Source organism: Nyctereutes procyonoides, unplaced genomic scaffold (assembly GCF_905146905.1).
Source record: "Nyctereutes procyonoides isolate TBG_1078 unplaced genomic scaffold, NYPRO_anot_genome, whole genome shotgun sequence".
Lineage (NCBI taxonomy): Eukaryota > Metazoa > Chordata > Mammalia > Carnivora > Canidae > Nyctereutes > Nyctereutes procyonoides.
Window position 1 is genome coordinate 34,532,805 of NW_026575133.1, and position 18,979 is coordinate 34,551,783.

Below are 18,979 nucleotides of genomic sequence, written 5' to 3' on the forward strand. Positions count from 1 at the left end.
CTGGTTGGGCGGGGGGGGGGGACGTTCTGAGGACGTTAGGCGGCTTTTGCGGTTGCTGCTGCTGCTGGTGACATGTGTGAATCCCCGAGACGTTCAAGGCGTATGTCCTCCCGGGAGGGGGGCGGTTATGCAGCTAAAAACACGACACGCGGTCAGACTTGGGGACGGCCGGCCCTGGGGGGTGGGAGCCCCGCCTGCCCCTGCGACCTCTGCAAGGGGAGTCCCGCGGACAGGACCGGGTCTCCGGTGATGAGGGCAGCAGAGACGGCGTCCGCGACCGCTGCTTATCTCCCCACCCCTGCAGGTCCAAGCTCTCCAGAAGGCGGTCTGCCCAGATGAGGGTGTGAGCCGGAGCCCTCCCGCCACAGCCAGCAGGCCGGCCCCCCCCCAGCCCTCATCACCACCCGTCATGTCACGCGCCCAGCCTGCCCCCACCAGCCAGCCAGCGAGTCCCCTCTTGGGGGACAACGCGCCGGGCCCCGCGAGCGCCACCTCTGGCCTGGGGACCTGCGCCACACGACCTGTCCTGCTCCCAGCAGAGGCTGCGTCTGTTCTTTATTCTTTCTGAGCGAGCCCTGGGTGGGAAGAGCTGGGAGGTGCTGGGAAGGCCAGAGGGCACAAGTCACAGGGGCATCGCTGCCGTTCTAATATTTTTTTAAGCATAGACAGACTTATAATTAATATACATTAGTCCGTGACACTGGAACAGTCCCCCCAGAAATTAACTCTAAGACTGTGTTCTATTTATAAGTATTTATTTCTAATGCCTTCACCTAGACCTGTAGGATTCTGATGGACCCTGTCCCTTGCTTGATCCCATTCACATCCCCCAAGGCTCGTAGGGACGACCACGGCGAAGGCCGGGCACCTCCTGGTTGGCACCACGGGGGCTGCACGGGGGCAGGCCCTCATCCCGGGGTGTGCGTGTGTGAGCGTCAGGGGACCCGGTGCCCGGAGTCCGAGCCGCACGCGTGCAATCTGCAAGCCCCCCCTCACGGCGGCCACTGAGCCGGGCAGTGCGGCAGCTTCTCCGTGGAAGCGTATGCAGCCGGGGGAGGCCAGGCGGACGGGCTCCGGGGCCGGGGGGCTCTCCCGGCGGGGCCGGCAGGGTGCAGGCGGCTGGGGTTAGAGGTGGTCCAGGCGGCGAGGGCTTGTGGAGCGGCTTCTCCAGCTGCTGCGAGAAATGGGGTGAGCTCAGGGTGGTTGCTGGGGAGAAAGCGCGGGACTTCCCACCTCCGCCCCAAGAGAAGAGTTTCCGGGGGGCCCAGTGAGAAGATTCCAGGGGTCGGATGAGGGCCGCCGGCGGTGGGGTCGTGGTCGGCAGGGAGGCCTTCCCGTCCTGCAGCGAGGGTGTCGCCTTGTGCCGTTCCTTACAACGTCCACTCTGTTCTCTCTGCAGACTCCAGGCCTAAGGGCCAGCCCAGGATCCGCCCCAGGCCCGGGCCCGAGACCCGTCGGAGAAGCCACGGGGCCTGGGGGGGACCAGGGCCTGTTCCACACCCAGGGGCACACGTGGGCTCATTTCTCAGTCAAGGGTACACAGCAAGCAAACCCCAAACCCCTGCACCCCCCTCCCCGCCCCGGCCCACCGAGAGCGGATTTCAGAGTCCGGGCGTGCCAGGCCCAGGTTCCGGGGCCTTCCGCGGGCTTTGCCAGACCTGCAGGGCGCCACTCGCTGACCCTCACCTTCCCCTCAGTTTGGATTGCCCCGTCCCACCCCAGCCAATGGTCCCACTCCCCACCCCCAGCCCGAGCTGTCCCCCACGGCACCGACGCAACATGTGGACCTTGTCCCGATTCTACGCATGAGGCCAGAAGCACGTGTTTCCTCCAGAGGCTGAGGGCTCGGCTCCCACACTGGGCGAGGAGGTTCCGGTTTGGGGCTGACCGTGGGGGGCCTCCTAGAGGCCCCTTTAGCTCCGCCTCGGACATGGGGCCAGGCTGATGGGCTCGCCAGTCCGAGCAGCCCCGGCAGCGGTGTCTGGGCCCACCAGCCGCACCCGGCGGGGCGCTAGACGGAGCGTGCCTTCCCCACACCTGGCCTTGGGCAGCACGTCCGCGGCCACTAGAGCCACGGAAGGCCCCGCGGGGGCAGTAGCTCCATCACTAAGAACCACGTCGTGGGAAGCCACATCCGCGAAGCGCAGGCCTCGGTGGCTTCCGTGGAGACCCTCACGTCCCGGGCTGACCCAGAAACCGGACGTCCCTAGGCCGAGACCGGAGAGCAGGGGTGCGGCTCTGCCCACACCAAGCACTACGCTGGCTTCTCTGATGGGCTGGAGGGCAGGGAGGAGGAGCAGGAGGGAGGGAGTGTGCCAAGATGATGTGGTTCCCAGGAGCCCCCGCCCGCCGCAGGGAGACCGGGGTGCGGGCCCACCCAGGCCGCAGCCCACTCAGGCCAGCCAGCCTGCAGCCGGGGCCTCGGAGGGTCTAGGCCCTCGCACCCGGGGCGCAGGTGTCTGAGGCCAGCCAACCTGCAGGGCACCTGCCTCGTGGGGCGGGCGAAGGAAGAGGGCCCACCGAGGGTTCCTGGGAACCACCCTGACTTCGGGAGCCTCCACGGCCATGGAGGTGCGCCGGCGACTGCGTCATTTTGGCCTGGGGCCGCTTGGCAGTTGACCAGGAGCCAGGTGTGGGCCACACGGACGCCCGGCCCCGTCGTCACCACCAGACCCTCGGAGCTCCTGGGGAGAGAACTCAGAGTCCGGAAACCTGGTCTCCTCACGTCCGCCCTGCCGGAAGCCACCCGCGTGTCACGTTAGTGGGGACGGGCGTTTAACAAACCGGGACGCGGTCACGTGTGTGACCCGGGGGCCCCCGAGGGGCTGCCTGTCGTGCGGTGCAGAGAGGAAAGTCGGACCTGGCTATTTCCCACTGCCTTGGGGGATCGGGGGGGGGGTCCAGAAAGCCACCTCGGGGAGGTTTTTTGTTTTAGCGCCTGATGCCGCTCGTTTCGGTTTAAGGGACAGCCGTCCTCGCCCGGTGGGGGTGAGCTGCTGCTGCAGGCCCAGGAAGGGGTGCGGGGCTCCGAGGCTCCAGGCTGGTGCCCGGGGCGAGGGTTGAGGTGCCCCTACCTTCCAAGGCCGCCCCGTTCTGAGTCCACTCCCACGGTGCCCATGTTTCCGTCGCACACACACGCACACGCACATACACACACACACCCCGGGGTGGCTGCGGCGAGGTGCCCTCCCCCTCAGTCCTGGTCCCGACTCCGCGCCTGTGGGCGGGGGTGGCGAGGGCCCCCAAATGTCGCAGGTGTACGGGTGCGAGCGGGGGCGCGGTGCCGGCCCCCGTCAGCTCCCTCCAGTGTGGGACCCCGGAAGGCGCCCTCCTTTCCCCCGGGTCCAGGGCAAGCATTCCCCCGGGGATCAGCGGAGGCTGTGGCTTCTCCCAGGGCCTGTGCTTCGTGCAGCTAGCCGTCCCGAGCTCCTCCGTGGCTTGTACATATGTGGTTGTGTGGCACCCCCGGCCCCTGCACCGTAACCGCCATCCTGACGTAACGACTAGTTCCCTGACGTCCTAAACCTGAGTGTTAGGCTCTAGGCTCCTGTACTGTGTGTGCACTAAGATCCTGTCCAGTTAAGAAATAAATGTGGCTCCTTATGCAGCACCAGACCTGCGGGCCTCCACTGTGGCTTTATTGACGTGCTAAGTCCAGGTGGCGCGGCCAGAGACCGGGGGTGGGGGGGCGGCAAGGGGCGCGAGGGCGTGCACCCCGGGAGCGCCCACCTGCTTCCCTCGGGCTCGCCAGGCGGCCGCACGCTCTTCCGTACGGTCACGTTTGCCTCTGGCCAAAAGCACACGGAGATCCCAAGAACAACTACAGCCCAGGGTCCTTCAACAACATAGAAGATGAATATTTTCAGTTACATTTTACCAGGACGCCTGGAGGGCTCAGGGGTGGAGCGTCGGCCTTCGGCCCAGGGCGAGACCCGGTGTCCCGGGATCGAGTCCCGCATCGGGCTCCCCGCAGGGAGCCTGCTTCTCCCTCTGCCTGGGTCTCTGCCTCTCTCTGTGTCTCTCATGAATAAATAAATAAAATCCTAAGAATAAAATGTATATACTGAAAATATAAAACATTGATGGGAGAAACCGGTCTTTGGACGTAGACGTTACGTAATGCATCAAGGGTGTTCGTTGTACCCTCGGGTTAGCAATGAAAGTCCATGAGGAATTTTCGCCAATAAGCTAACAGAAAAGACCCAACAGGGCAATGAAAACATACAGGATCAATCAAAAGACATGAAAATGAAAGGTAAGAGGGAACAGAGCAGTTGGGCAAAAAAAGAAAGCAAATGCTAAGACGACAGGCGTCCGTGCAAATGGGCCCTTCGTGCCACCCGCTGGCAACGGGCGGGTCCTGCTTCGTGGGGGAGACGCCGGCGGCGCCGGCGAGGGGAGGCGGTGTGTGAGCGACGCTGGCTGGGAGCCCATCGCGGCCGCATCACGGCCCCACGGCACGCGGTTATTTTCCACGAGAGAAAACGGAGGCAGGACGGGCTCCGCTTCTGGAGGAGGGGAAGGCGCCGGCAGCTGCAGCATCCACCCCCCCGGGCAGGCGTGTGGGTTTGGGGTGACCCCAGATCCACCTGTGTGTGACCTGAGCGAAGTCGTCTTGCTCTCGGGGCGCGTGTGTTTAGCTGAGAAGCTGTCGGGCGGCTGTTCCCGACATTTGTCGTCCGCAGTCGCAACCGTGGACCCGGGCGTCAGCCCTGCGGGGCCGGGCGACTCCTGGCCGTGGTCAAAGTGGCCGACAGACACCGCTTCCCGCCAGCACAGCCGCTCCATCCCCACCCCTCCCCGCCGGCTCGGCAGCCGTGGACCTGGGCTTCGGGCCCCGGGAATCCGCTCCCGCTGGCCAGGCTGCCGGTGCCTGGACCCGCTCCCGGCAAGGGATGCCTCCGCTCAGGTGGCCTTGCGTTCCGTCCTCTGCCCTTGCCTGGAGTCGGAACAGTCTCCGATCGGCTAGAGAATGTCACCTATCGGCTTAAGAGACATCGTCCTGGAGCAGCCCCGGTGGCTCAGCGGTTTAGTGCCACCTTCAGCCCAGGGCGCGATCCTGGAGACCCGGGATCGAGTCCCACGCCGGGCTCCCTGCATGGAGCCTGCTCCTCCCTCTGCCTGTGTCTCTGCCTCTCTCTCTCTCTCTCTCTCTCTCTCTGTTTCTCATGAACAAATAAATAAAATCTTTAAAAAGCAAAAAAAAAAAAAAAAAGACATCGTCCTGCGTGCTCTTGGCTTGGGAACCGTTCCTACTATGAATGACAACTCCCCGGTGGGCCTGTGTTAAATAAACTATTGGCAAAGATAAGTAGCAGTTTCTGAGCATGATTTGCCCCAAATAAAACATCTGGAAGGTGGCAAACTTTATGCAAAAAAACCTCGGTTCTTCAACAGATAAACCGTTACGATGAGCGCGTGAAGCTCTCAACAGGCGGGACGTGTGCTGTTGGCGAAAGGGCCGACGAATACCTCGGTGGAGCAGAACAAATCCGCGCAGAGTCCACGGATGTTGCCAAAGGAGCAACAGCAACTCGATAGGGAGAAAATAATGTTTTGTTGTGTTTTGCGATTTTTTTTTACCCATTTGGCAGTGAGGTTAAGAGACAGAGAGAGAGAGAGCGTGCGCACAAGCAGGGGTAGCACAGGGAGACAGGGGAGCCGACTTCCCACCCAGCAGGGAGCCCCATGAGGGGCTCGATCCCAGGACCCCGAGATGTCGACCGGTGCCCAAGGCAGATGCTTCACGGCTGAGCCCCCCAGGCGCCCCCGGGACGGTCTTTCCAACAACGGTGCCGCAGCCCGGGACGCCCACGTGCAAGAAGCCAACACGACACCGTACTCCTTTCACAGACGTTAAGCCCTTAAGTCGAAATCGAATTTAGACCCAGACGTGAGGCACAAGACCGTAAAGCTTTTAGAAATACTTATCAAAAGACGTCATTGAGGAAGTGGAATTGGGTGAAAACATGTGAAACAATAACAGGACCGGGGACTTGGCTCCAGGGCGCCCACGGAATCCGTGAGGAATCACTAGGACCTGGACAAGCACACGCGGCCCAGTAAAATGCTGAGGGCCGAGCGCAGCGCGCCACGAGCTCCTGCCCGGCCGTCTGTCGCCGGAGGACGCAGGAGCCACCGCACCGGATCAGCACCGGGCGCACCTTGGGGACAGATGTGACCCGGCCTCATAAAGCTGAGCAGGGCCCTGCCCTACGCTCTGCGCATGGGGGCCTCTGTGCTGAGCCTCTGTCCTGCGTGCTCCGCTCTGGCAGCTTCCTGCGTGACAGCCCCACGCCCAGGACACCTGCGCTCACCCCCTCGGGAGGGCGAAGGCACAGGCTCCGCTCACCCACCAGCTGGCCTCTGCTCAGTGGGTAGGACCATGGGCGCCCACAGCCCCACACGAGGCCGCCCGGCTCAGCCGTGTGCAGACATCGGAGGCCTGGCACCTGTCGCCAGTGGGGCCTGCAGGGGACCTGGCACCTGTCACCCAGCAGGGTCTGCGGGAGGCCTGGCACCTGTCGCCGGTGGGGTCGAGGGGGGCCTGGCACCTGTCGCCAGTGGGGTTGAGGGGGGCCTGGCACCTGTCACCCGGCAGCGTCTGTGGGGGGCCTGGCACCTGTCGCAGGTGGGGTCGAGGGGGGCCTGGCACCTGTCGCAGGTGGGGTCGAGGGGGGCCTGGCACCTGTCGCTGGTGGGACCTGCAGGGGGACCTGGCACCTGTCACCCGGCAGGGTCTGCAGGAGGCCTGGCACCTGTCGCAGGTGGGGTAGAGGGGGGCCTGGCACCTGTCGCCGGCGGGGGACTTCGCACCCAAGGCTGCCGAGCTTCCCTTTAGTTTCAGCTGAAGGTTAAAAACTGTGTAAATGCAGTCAATGCCCCGCGGTCCTGGGCGCGAGGGGCGGGCCCACGGGGGGGGGTCTGTGCGGCCCCCAGGGTCCCCGGCAGCCCCGCGCCCAGGCGGGGAGGGTGGGGGCCTCGCGGAGGACGCGCGCCCTGCCCCCCACACCCACGCCTCGGCTCCCGGGGGAGGGACGGTTGTCCGCCTGGGGGGGGCAGCAGGGGGCTCTCCCGGCGGGTTCACTCTTCACTCACCCCTGTGCCCCCCCCCCCCCCCGCCCGGCGCCTTCCCCGCCGCAGGGAAAGAGCCGGACTCGCGTCATCCACTGAGACAAGCGCAGGCGGCTGCTGTGCTGCGCCCCGACCCTCCCTCCGGGTCCCCTGGTCCCCTGCGCCTCAGTCTCCCCAGCCGAGCAATGGGAGGTTGGCAGGGGGAGCCTTGGGGCTGGACCACTGCAAAGGGACCCTGGGGAGCAGCGGCCAAGGGGACAGGCCCGCCCCGCCCTCCGCGCCCCGCCCCTCCGCACCCCTCCGCGCACCCCGCGGGAGGGCGGCTCCTCCTGGACCCTCGGGCGTCCCTCAGGCCTCGGGGAAACGTGACCACGGGGCCTCGGGCGGGGGCGGGGGCGGGGGCGGGGGCGGGGGCGGGGGCGCTCTCGGGCGCCTCCTCCGCTGCCGTCACGCTCAGCCCCCTCCCGCTGCGCTCCGCCCAACTCCTTGGAGGGAAACCAAGGGTTTTGATGGGCGGTCCCGCCGCCTTCCCGCGGGGGCAGGGGCGCAGCAGCGTGGGGGGGAGGCAGGGGTGCGGGGGGAGGTCAGGGCAGCTGCGGCGGGCAAGCTGGGCGGGAAGGAGGGGCTTATGCGGAGACCCCGCCTCCGTGGCTCCGCCCCCCACCGCCCACTGTGCCCCCGCCCCGGGGCCTCCCGCCCCCCTCAGTCCAGGAGGCCTCAGCCCCGCCTTCCCCAGCGGCCCCTGCCCTCCCCTCCTCCCCTCCTCCGCCTGGGGCGCCCCGCCCCGCCTCTCCCCTCCCCCCGAGGCCCCGCCCAGCCTCTCCCCGCCCAGCCTCTCCCCGCCCAGCCTCTCCCCTCCCCCCGAGGCCCCGCCCAGCCTCACCCCGCCCCCAGGCCCCGCCCAGCCTCACCCCGCCCCCCGAGGCCCCGCCCAGCGGGCAGACCCCTCCCCCCAGCCCCAGCCCACCCCCAGCCCAGGAGCCTCTGCTTGCTCCTCCGAGGTCCCCACCCCCACCCCCGCCCAGAATGACCCCTCCACTCCTAGGGGACCCAGTGCAGCGGCGGGACATCCCCTGTCCCCTGAGGGGCGCTCCTCCTCCATGGCCTCCTGGGGGGACCGGGTGGGCCCGCGACCTCCAGGCTTGTGTCCCTGAGACCGGGCCGGTGTCCGGACAGTGTCCCAATCTCCCCCGCGTGTCTGGACTCGGGAGCCCGCCCTGCGGGGGTGCGGGCGGGGCGGGGGGGGGCTGGTCACAGGGACGCGGGCCCGCGGAGGGAGGAGGGCGGGGGCTTCTCTTGCAAGGTCCTCGCGTCTGCGCGATGGTACGGAGGCGCCTGAACTCGGCCAGCGGCTGTCCTAGGGATGCGTTTTATTTGTCTACACTGCTAGGTGTGGCGGCCGGTTTCTGCAGGTGCAGCATCTTGAGGCACCCAGAGCAGTCAGGCTGGAGCACCCTCCCTCCCTCCCTCTCTCCCTCCCTCCCTCCCTCCTGCCGGAGGACCCGCCCCGGGGGACCTGGTGACAGGCGGGCCACAGCGCAGGTGCAGGCAGCCGCCCGGCTGGGCCCACGGAGCCAAGAGCGCGGGGCGTGAGTCACCAGCTGCAGTGGAGGCTTTGAAGCCACGGGCGGTGTCTACACCCACGGCTGGCCGGGTGGGGCAGGGGCTGGCGTGTGTCACGGCGGGGAGGACGCTGGACCACGGGCCGCAGCAGGTGGGGTGGAGACGAGGGCACAGGTGTGGTGTTGGCAGGGGCGGCCGCCCAGGTGCCCGCTCCCACGGCTTGGCCTTGGGGTGGGGGCGGGCCACGCCTCGTCAGCTCGGGTCCCCTGCTCCGCCCTGCTCCGCGGGGCCCCCAGACTGATGGCTGGCCTGAACGTGTCCCTGTCCTTCTTCTTCGCCACCTTCGCCCTGTGCCAGGTGGCCCGGAGGGCGTCCAAGGCCCTGCTCCCCGCGGGCGCCTACGCCAGCTTCGCGCGGGAGGCGGTGGGCGCGGCCCAGCTGGGGGCCTGCTGCCTGGAGCTGCGGATGTTGGCGGAGCTGGGCCCCTGGGCGGGGGGCTTCGGCCGCGACGTGCTGCTGACCCTCGTCTTCCTCCTCTTCCTGGCGCACGGGGCGACCTGCGATGGGGCCTGGGCCAACCCCACGGTGTCTCTGCAGGAGCTCCTCCTGGCCGAGGCCTCTCTGCCCGGCGCGCTGCTGCAGCTGGCGGCCCAGGGGCTGGGCGTGCAGGCGGCCTGCGCCCTCACGCGGCTCTGCTGGGCCTGGGAGCTCAGCGACCTGCACCTGCTCCAGAGCCTCATGGACGCTCACTGCAGCTCCGCCCTGCGCACCTCCGTGCCCCACGGCGCGCTGGTGGAAGCTGCCTGCGCCTTCGCCTTCCACCTGACCCTCCTCCGCTTCCGGAACAGTCTTCCTGTCTACAGGGTGCCCGCCGTGGCCCTGCTGGTCACCGTCATGGCCTACGCAGGTGAGACTTGTGTAGGTGCCCACGGGGCCGCCCTGCCCACCTGCACTGGTGGGACACGCAGGAGAGGCTGCCGGCCTAGGGGGCACCGCCAGCCCCCAGAGACCGCGGGTGGCCAGATGGTGGCCAGCTGGCCTGGACACAACCCCCATCTCCCATCATCCTCCCCCCATGTCCCATCCCCCATGCCCCACCCCCATCCCCGACCCCACCCTCCCCTCCCCCATCTGTCATCCTCCCCCCACCCCCATCCCCCATGCCCCATCCCCCATCCACCATGCCTGTGTCCTGGCCCCTGGGCCTCCAGACCCAGCTCCTGGGGTCCCTCAGCCCCGCGGAAGCTGCCCTCCCCACCTCGGGGGAGAAGCCAAGAGCCGAGGCCAGCGGCGGCCGCGCAGACTGCTGAGCTCCCCGGCAGCTGTCCCTGGCCGTGGGGACAGAGCCGGGCCACACCTCCGGGGTGCCAGGCTGGGGCTGCTGATAAACCCCCAGGGGCCCCGCCATCCTTCTCTGTGGGACTGGCTCCCCTGGAGCGTTCTCCCGCCATGGACGGCTGCCCCCCCCCAGGGCACTGTGTGCTGGTGGGACAGGACGCCGGAGTGGGCTCTCCGGGCAGGGTGGGGTGCAGGTCATGCCGTGGGCGCCTCACGCCTGCTCAGGGCACTAGGGCCACAACCACGACCAGCTCTCCCGAGTCTGCGTCCGGGGCAGCGAGGCCCAGTAGGGACAGGACCAGACACTGTGTGCCCCGAGAGGCGCCCCTAGAGCCCGAGTACAGGTGGGGAAGCTGAGGCACGGGTGAGCAGAGACTCGCCGGGAGAGGGCGCTGGGTCCAGAGCGCCCGGGCTGCGGCCCCGGGGACGGGGAGCTCCTGCTTCAGCCCCGCAGCGTCCAGGACGCGGCCGAGAGCCTGGTCTCCCCCACAGCTTCGGCCCTAGACGGTGTCGCTCGGCACAGGCGCGGGTGCTCTCCCGGGTCTCTCCAGGCCGCCCGGCCCCTCCCTCTCGTTTCTCACTGCCCTCAGCCCTCCCCGGTGCCCGTCTCTGCCTCTCTCCCCCTGTCCCCGTCTCTTTCTCTCCTCATCTCTGTCTCCCTCCCCATCTCACTGTCTCTCCCTCTGTCTCCCCATTTCTGTCTCCCTGTCCCTGTCTCCCTCCCGTCTCTGTCTCTGTCTCTGCCCCCCTTTCTCCCAAGGACAACCTCCCCCGGGGGGCCGTGGGGATCAGGGGCGGGGGACATAGGTCACCCGGCCAAGTGCCCGGGCCGGCAGTGGAGGCTCCAGGAGAGACTCTGGTGGCGGCTGCTCCTAGATGCGGGCGCTGGGCCTTGGCTGCGGGGCCTCCAGCCCGTGTCCCACGGGCCCCGGGGTCAGGGGGCGGGCCCCCCACAAGCACTGTGCGCTTCCTCCCACAGCTGGGCCTCTCACGTCTGCCTTCTTCAACCCCACACTGGCCACCTGGGTCACCTTCCGCTGCTCGGGCCACACGGTGCTGGAGTACGCGCAGGTGTACTGGCTGGGGCCTCTCGCAGGTGAGGCCGGAGGGCCCTTGGGCATCCAGGGCTGCTGGAGACAGGCCGGGTATGGGGTCCCTGGGCTCCTTCCTCCTTGTCTGGGCAGCTGAGGGGGACGGGGCTCCCGCTAGGCCATCGGGGGCGGGGCCGCGGGGCGCCCACTGGCGGGGCTGTGGTCGGAGGGGCTGGCGCGGGGGCGAGGGGCGGCCGGGATCGCGTCCTCACAGACCCTGAGCCGGACGCGCGCGGCGGGGAGGACTGGAGCCTGCCAGGCCCTCGGGCCCGGGTCTTCCGGCACCTGGCCTGGGCCCCACCTCACCCTCCGTTCCCTATCGGGCGGTACGTGGGGTCCGGGGAGCTCTGGAAGCTTCCTCCACTTGTCTGCAGGGAGCACGGCCCCAGCCTCCCCAGCGGCCCCCGCGGCCGGCGGCCCCCAGAACGAGAAGGCCCAAGGTCGGAACCTTCCGTCCCTTGGCCCCGTCCCTCGGCCCCGTCCCGGGGGCGTAGCAGTCCCGTCGCGGCCCACGTCCCGGAGGCGGCCAGCGCTGCCTTGCACACCTGGCTTCTCTAACGGGCTTGCAGAGCCGCTTGGCGGGTTAGAGGCCCTCGGTCTCCACCCTCCCCGCCTCCGCCCCGCACACCTCCTCGCCCTCCCTGTGGGCCCCGTGGGTGAGAGCCCGGGGTGGGGGTGCTCCACGGGGCTCCGAGGTTACAGCTCTGTGGGCCTGGGCTGCCTTCTCGGGTCCCCGCTCTGTCCCGTGCCCCAGGTTGGCCCCGTCCCTCCTGCTCAGTGTCCCTGTGGGGTTCCAACTGCAGCGTCCGCGGCCCGAGGGGCAGAAGGGCTCAGGGATGCCCCCACCCTGCCCCCACTCCCTGCTGGGTTGCAGTCCCTCTGCCTGTTGGGGTTACCCTGCCTCTCGGGGAGGGTCCAGAGAAGGGCCCCGGCTGGGATATGAGACCTCGGTGTCGGAAATACGACGCCCTGGCTCCCACCTGCCGGGCGGCCTGTGGGGCCGTGAATTCAGGTCTGGAGGGGAGGCCTGGTCCTGGGGGGAGGCCCCCCGGCCCCTGCACTGGTCTGCCAGGCTCCGTAGCCGCACCCACACCCCAGGGGCCTGCAGCCCCTCGCACCTGGTGCAGGTGAGCACGCAGGACTGCGGGTGTCCAGCCGCGCACCCCCAGCCGGGTCCCCCCGACTTCCTGGCCTCTGGTGGAGGCTGTCGGGCCGGGCCTCCCTTGGCTTGTGGCTGCTCCTCTTCAGTCTTTGCCCGCCCCCCGGTGGCCTCTGCTGTGAGTCTGTCCCCTCTGCTCCTCCTCCTCGAGGGACGCCAGCCACCCTGGAGTTAGGCCCACCCTTCCCCACAGTGACCTCCTCAGCTTGACGACCTACGTACACAAAGATCTTATCTCAAATAAGGTCATGTTGTGAGATTCTGGGAAAGACGCGAGTGCGAGGGGTCACCATTCAACTCAGTACGGCCTCCGCCTCTGTAACTGCTGTTGTGGTGCCCAGAGCCACTAGGGTTCCTGTGGGGACTGGATGGGCGGGGAGGCTGGGGGGTCTGCACCCCATGTGCATGGGCCTGCTCTGCCCCTGTTCAGGGAGGGCCCCCACCCCCTGGGTGCTCTTGCGGCCCCGAGGCCACATGCCCTGTCTATGTCCTGCCAGGGTCGGGGTGGGGACCGCCAGGCTGTTTCCATAGGACGGGGCACCCACAGAGCCAGGCATGCACAGGGACGGGCTCCCACAGGGACGGGCTCCCACAGGGCTCAGGACACGCAGCTCCTCACACCAACTGCCCAGCCTCCTGCGGGCCAGCACCGGGTGCTCCCACCTGGGGGACCCGGCTGCGCCCTGCTGAACCTCGAGGGGTCGCGTCCAAGGGAGCAGGCTCCATCCAGCCTGGCCGTGCCGGCTGAGGCTCCTGCTCCCGGGTCCCACTCGCTCCTCGGTGTCGTCTGCGGCAACGGTCTGTCCTCGCTGGTGGCCCCACCTTTGCCGAGTCTCCGTCAGTTTAGTGCAGCTGGGCCAGTGGGGTCTGGAGGGAGCCTGGGAACCGGGGTCCGGGGCCCAGCCTTGGCCCCCCGCTGTCTCCCCTTGGTCTCGCGTCCTTCGCTCACACCCAACCCGGCCTGCGCAGGTGACAGGTCCCCATCAGGAGGCAGCTGGGGAAGAAGAGCCAAGTGGGGACGCACAAGGCTGAGGGCGGGCCCGGGCCCCCGAGACAGCCGGGGGGGATTGGGGTTCCTGCCACTGGTCCCCGGCCTGAGGGGTTGATGCCTGGGCCGGGCCTGCAGGGTCCCCGGGCCGCGTGGCCGGAGCCTGCTGGGCCCTGCGGTGTGACCCCACTCCTCGCAGGCATGGTGCTGGCTGTCCTGCTGTACCACGGCCGCCTTCCTCGCCTCTTCCGGAGGAACCTGCTGTACAGCCAGAGGAGCAAGTACCGAACCCCCAGAAGGAAGCTGGCCCCGGGGTCGGGAGCCGCCCAGACGCCTGCAGAGGGGCGCAGCAGCCGGGAGCCTGGAGCCGAGGGGGCCCAGACCCGCACCCTGCTCTCCCCCAAAACCAGTTGTCAATAAACCATATTCCTGAGACCCGCCTGTCTCCCTGGCCTGAGAGAGCTTTCCAGAAGCGCGGGCAGGGGGAGCCCTGTGCAGTGGAGGCCCAGCAGAGGCTGCCCCGAGGCCCCTCCGTCTCCCCACGAGTGGGAGTTAGAATCAAAGGTAAGGCCTGGAGGAAAGGCAGGAGGTGCAGCGCCCGTCCCCAGGTGCTTGGAAGACCCGAGGGCACAGGTTTGCACGCTGGTGCCTGGCTGCCCGACGCACCCCGGAACCCGCGGCCTCCTCACCCTGCCAGCTGCCGGAGCCGAGGCTGCACCCAGGGTCCCCGGCCCTCAGGGCGGCGCCCCCGCAGGTCCTTGGAGCCTGGCAAACCACCCCTGCCATCACTGGGGTGACAGCTGAAGCCGGGGCTCCCCGCCAGGCTGGGGAGAGCCATCTCCTCCCCCGAGGACCAGACCTAATCTGGGAACCTGCAGCCCAAAGTGAAAGCCCTCCCCGGCTTGCGGTCCTGGAGCCCCGGCCTGCAAGTGAGGCCAGTAGGGGCTCCAGCCCCAGGCTTCACCCTGGCCTCTGGCCGAGGGGGGCAAGAGACAGAAGACTAGGGTACAGGTGACCCTTTCCCTCGTGTGGAGGCCGTGTTGTCCCCCCCCCAGCTTCCCAGGGGATGGGAGAAAGCAGGACCCCCCCACCCACTTCCTACAGCTGCCCCTTCACCCCCTGGAAAGCTGTCCCCCCCGACCCGGCAGTGAGCCTCCCCGTCCCTCCTTGGGGTGGCCGCCTGGCGGCTCCTGGACGGCCTGGCGGGGCTGCACAGAGGCTTCCAGAAGGAGGAGCCTGAGCACACGGCTCCCTTGGAAGGGGACTGTGCGGGCGGGGGGACGAAGCAGAGGTCGTAGCCCCGGGAAGGAGGGGAGGCTCCGCGGGGCGACCCCGGGCCGCACACCAGCTGGCACGGCTGTCCCCACCGAGCATCCTCGCTGCCTCTGCCCAAGCACTTCGGGCTGGAAGCTTCTGGCGCCCGCACAGGACACTGAACCGGTGAATTAGCATAAGATGAGCAAACGTGTGGACGTTGCAATAAAGCGCGTCAGCAAATTACCAGAACGTTCAGAGTTTGCGGTCTTCGTTTCGGAAAACTTCAATTCTGTAAGGCCACGAGCTCACCACGAGCTCAGAAGCAGACGTTCCACCTAAGGAGCACCTGCATTTGGTGGAAGAGGACGCGACTTTTGTACGAAGCTGTGATGAACCGATTCCTTTTTTTTTTTTTAATTTATTTACGATAGTCATACAGAGAGGGAGAGAGAGAGAGGCAGAGACACAGGCAGAGGGAGAAGCAGGCTCCATGCACCGGGAGCCCGACGTGGGATTCGATCCCGGGTCTCCAGGATCGCGCCCTGGGCCAAAGGCAGGCGCCAAACCGCTGCGCCACCCAGGGATCCCTGAACCGATTCCTAACAAGGAAGACGACTTAAAGAATCTGGAAAAGCAGTTTAACACGGAGAATGCAAGAGTGGTTCAGTGAATATACGTGATTCACCTTATTAATCAAAAAATAAACTCACACAGTCCACTCCACGGATGCTTGAGAAGGCATCTGAGAAAGTACAACATCCACTCCCCGTCCAAAAAAAGAGCCGAAGAAAAAAATACAAATAGAAAAATAAATATAAATAAACAGACAGATAAATAAATAAATAAATAAATAAATAAATAAATAAATAAATAAATAATAAAAAGGAGCCGACATATTAGGGTCACTTCCCAGCTGGGCGCACACAGCGCGCACCTCCTTGGCGGGGACGGACCGCGGCGGAGACGTCGGCTGCTGCAACTGGACGGGGTGGAACAAGCGGAAGAACAGCAGTTCCTATCGCAGATCATGCGATGGTGATACAGGAAAAACACAGACGACGCAAAATCTGACACACGCTGGCAGAGGCTCAGGACGGTCGCCACGTAACCAGGCGAGACCCGGGGGGCTCCACGCAGTGGAGCGAGACCTAACGGCACTGGGTGTTATGCTGGCAAATTGAACTCCAATAAAAAAAATATACAAAAAACGGGATCCCCGGGTGGCTCAGCGGTTTAGCGCCTGCCTTCGGCCCAGGGCGTGATCCTGGAGACCCGGGATCGAATCCCACGTCGGGCTCCTGGCGCATGGAGCTTGCGTCTCCCTCTGCCTGGGTCTCTGCTTCTCTCCCTCTGTTTCTCTGTGTCTATCATGAATAAATAAATAAATAAATCTTAAAAATATATATATACAAAAAAAACACACTAAAATTTTTAAAAATTAAAAAAAAAAAAGAAGGGATCCCTGGGTGGCGCAGCGGTTTAGCGCCTGCCTTTGGCCCAGGGCGCGATCCTGGAGACTCAGGATCGAATCCCACGTCGGGCTCCCGGTGCATGGAGCCTGCTTCTCCCTCTGCCTGTGTCTCTGCCTCTCTCTCTCTGTGTGTGACTATCATAAATAATTAAAAAAAAAAAAAGATTAAAAAAAAATAATAAAAAAAATAAAAAAAAAAAGAAACACACTTAACCAGGAGTGCACGTAGCCGGGTTCCAGTGAAATTCTTTTTATTTTTTTTTATTTTTAAGATTTTATTTATTTATTCATGAGAATACACAGAGAGGAGAGAGAGAGAGAGAGAGAGAGAGGCAGAGGGAGAAGCAGGCTCCATGCCAGGAGCCCGATGTGGGATTTGATCCCGGGTCTCCAGGACCTCGCCCCGGGCTGTAGGCGGCGCTAAACCGCTGAGCCACCCGGGCTGCCCTCCAGTGAAGTTCTTAAAACTTCCCAAAAGACTTGAAAGTTTGGAAAGTCATCCTTTGCTCTTGACAGACAAACTCAGCATCCTAAAGATGTCAGATCTCCCTGAGTTAATATATAAATGTTAATAATGCGATAATAATGAATGCTTATTAGCGTAAAATCATATAACAGAACTATAAATATATAATAAGAATAATAAAGCCAAAGTTTTTTTTTTTTTTTTGATGCCAAATGCCAGATTCTAAGATCAGGATGAAAAAAATAAGCAAGCCAGACGGGCTAAGCAAGCCCCGCCTGAGACACAACCCCTCGGAGACGCACCTGTGAAAACCGGAAAATCGGGGTAACGCTCTTGCCAAACTGGGGAGCAGGGGAGCTCTTTGTAGCCACGATGGAGAATCCAGAAGCAACGGACGGCGTGGCTCCCAGAACGACGCCCTAATAAACCCGAGGCTTGCAGGGTGGCCATGTCCTGACGGCCGACGACCACCGGCGAACCAGCAGAAACCAGGCGGCAAGCTTTGTCCCGGACCAAAGGGAAAGACGAATGTACGAAGAACTGTTTAAAACATATTATCAGGAAAAAAAAAAAAAAAAAAGCAAAACACGAACAGAGGGTTCACAGAGGAAGGCGCGGGAACAGACGTAGAGGCGCAGCCGCGCGGGAAGCTGAGCGCAAACTGTTTCGGGCACCAACTGTCAGCCCCGGCGGCGCTCAGAGGCCCAAACCCCGATGATGAAGTCTGCCCCCCCCCCCCCGCCCTGAGCCAGTCATCACTTAGGAGCCGCAGGACCCGCCCTGACCCACCCCTTCCTCAGCGCCCAGCCTGGGTGACCGTGTCCCCCACCCCACCCGCACCCCCAGAGCCGGCCTTCTCCCGCCAGCCCTGCAGGGCCCCCAAGCTGCCGCGCTGCCCCCGCAGGGCACAGGGACCCCGGGGGCTGCGCAGGTGGACAGCCAGGCAGCAGCTCCTGCTCGGGAGCTAGGTCGTACCCGAGGGTCACGCTGGACGGCCTCCCCCAGCACGTGTGCTCAGGGCCTGCCGACACCTCCCTTGGGGACCTTTCCCTGTCCGTGGGTGGGACCCCTCACCCGGGTCTCGGGCCGCATGCGGTGCGGGGACCACCGCGGAGCTGGGCGGTGGCCGACCCGGGGCCCTACCGACCCGGCCTTTCCCTACATCGGCCCGACACGGTCAGCGGCCCCTCTCCGCATCCCACAGCGGGACGACGAGCCCCCGTGGCCCAAGGGCTGTGACCCCCGGGAGCTGAAGCTCCTGGCGCCAGGCCCGCCCCGAGGCCCAGCCCCTTCCACCTGCGCCCCGAGGGTATGGAGCCCCACCCACCTGCGCCTGGAGGGTAGAGACCCCCCCATCCACCTCCACCCCACCCCCTCCACCTCGCCCCGATGTAAGCCCCCCCCCCCCCCGCTCCAAGGGTAAATATCCAGACGTTTGCACGGAGCCATTTCCTTACCAGCCCCTTTGTCCACTGTCCCCTTCCTGACCCTGTGGCCAGGCCCTCGGCCACCGCCCCTAAGTGAGCAAAAACCCGGGACACGGAGGCCAACGGCTGGCGGCTCCGTCACCGGCTGCTTCGGTGTTTCCTCCTGTGGTCAGGGCAGTGGCCCAGGCGGCCTCCCGTTCCCCTCGGAACCGCCGTCCGCGAACCAGGGAGCCCCTCGCTGGCCTGGAGCCGTGCGTGGGGGACCGAGCGTGTGGCGCATGAAGCTGGCACCCCCCGGGGGCCCCCCCACAGGTACTCACCCCTGGTGACATGCCGCCCGTGCGGATACAAACGTAAGGTCTTCTGCGCCCTGAGCTCCGCTGCGGTATTTGTCCGGCGTCACGCGGGATGTTCGGGGCCTTTCGGGCTCGGGGTTATGCCCTTGGGCCCCACGCACCTCAGCCAAAACCCAGCAGCTGCTGGCGGTGTCTCAGGTGGAAACGTGCTGGCCCGGCCTCCCGGAGTCACGGCTGCGCGGCCCTCCCCGGCCTCCGCCTCCCCGGGCGCGTCCCCTGCTGCCCACGGGCCCACGGAGCGCCCCCGTCCGCCTGCCCCCATAAAGGGCCGCTCCCGCGGTCCCGCGGCCGCCTGCCCCGGCGTCGTTCTGGGCTGTTCTCAAATAAATCCACGTCTTGCCGGTGGAACAGCGGGTGGAACCCAGGGCAGGTGGTCCTGGGTGGGCGGGCGGTGACCGGGCGGACGGCGGGGACCAGGGCTTCAGCCTTGCTTCTGCCTGGGAGGGGCGGGGCGGGCACCTCGCTGTCCAGGGGCACCGTGCTGGGAGGGCTTGCGGCCCCCGAGGGGACCCCCACATTGTGATGCCCCCAGCGCCCGCCGAGTTCTCGGGGATCCACAGAAGCCATACACGGCCTCGGGGTGCGCCCTCCCCAGTTCCTATGCGGGCATCCGAGCCCCAGATGTGACGCCCTGAGGAAGTGCGGAGGTCACAGGGCGGGGCCCCTGGAGCGGCTGGGCCATCAGGGCGAGGGCGGTGGACAAGGAGGCTGTCCCCCCGCACCCCCCCCGGAGCTCAGCCTCGCCAGACCCCGGCCCTGACGTCCCTGAGGCCTCCCTTCCAGCCTCGA

At 65.9% G+C, this 18,979-nt stretch overlaps 2 protein-coding genes across 21 annotated transcripts in view; both read left to right on the plus strand.

Annotated features, from left to right (window-relative positions):
- KIF1A (kinesin family member 1A) overlaps nucleotides 1–3,615 on the plus strand; it is an 89,494-nt gene extending 85,879 nt beyond the window's left edge. For all 20 annotated transcript variants that reach the window (XM_055299831.1, XM_055299832.1, XM_055299833.1 and 17 more), the window contains one exon: nucleotides 305–3,615. In XM_055299831.1, coding sequence (XP_055155806.1) covers nucleotides 305–347 — 43 coding nt within the window. In that variant the 3' untranslated portion in view covers nucleotides 348–3,615. The remainder of the gene's footprint in view (nucleotides 1–304) is intronic.
- A 5,179-nt stretch (nucleotides 3,616–8,794) lies between these two features.
- LOC129493592 (aquaporin-12B-like) lies at nucleotides 8,795–13,648 on the plus strand. The gene is made up of 3 exons (XM_055299900.1): nucleotides 8,795–9,544; nucleotides 10,955–11,071; nucleotides 13,413–13,648. The coding sequence occupies exons 1-3, from the start codon at nucleotides 8,938–8,940 to the stop codon at nucleotides 13,631–13,633; spliced, it is 945 nt and encodes a 314-aa protein (XP_055155875.1). The 5' UTR covers nucleotides 8,795–8,937; the 3' UTR covers nucleotides 13,634–13,648.
- Nucleotides 13,649–18,979: the final 5,331 nt, after the last annotated feature.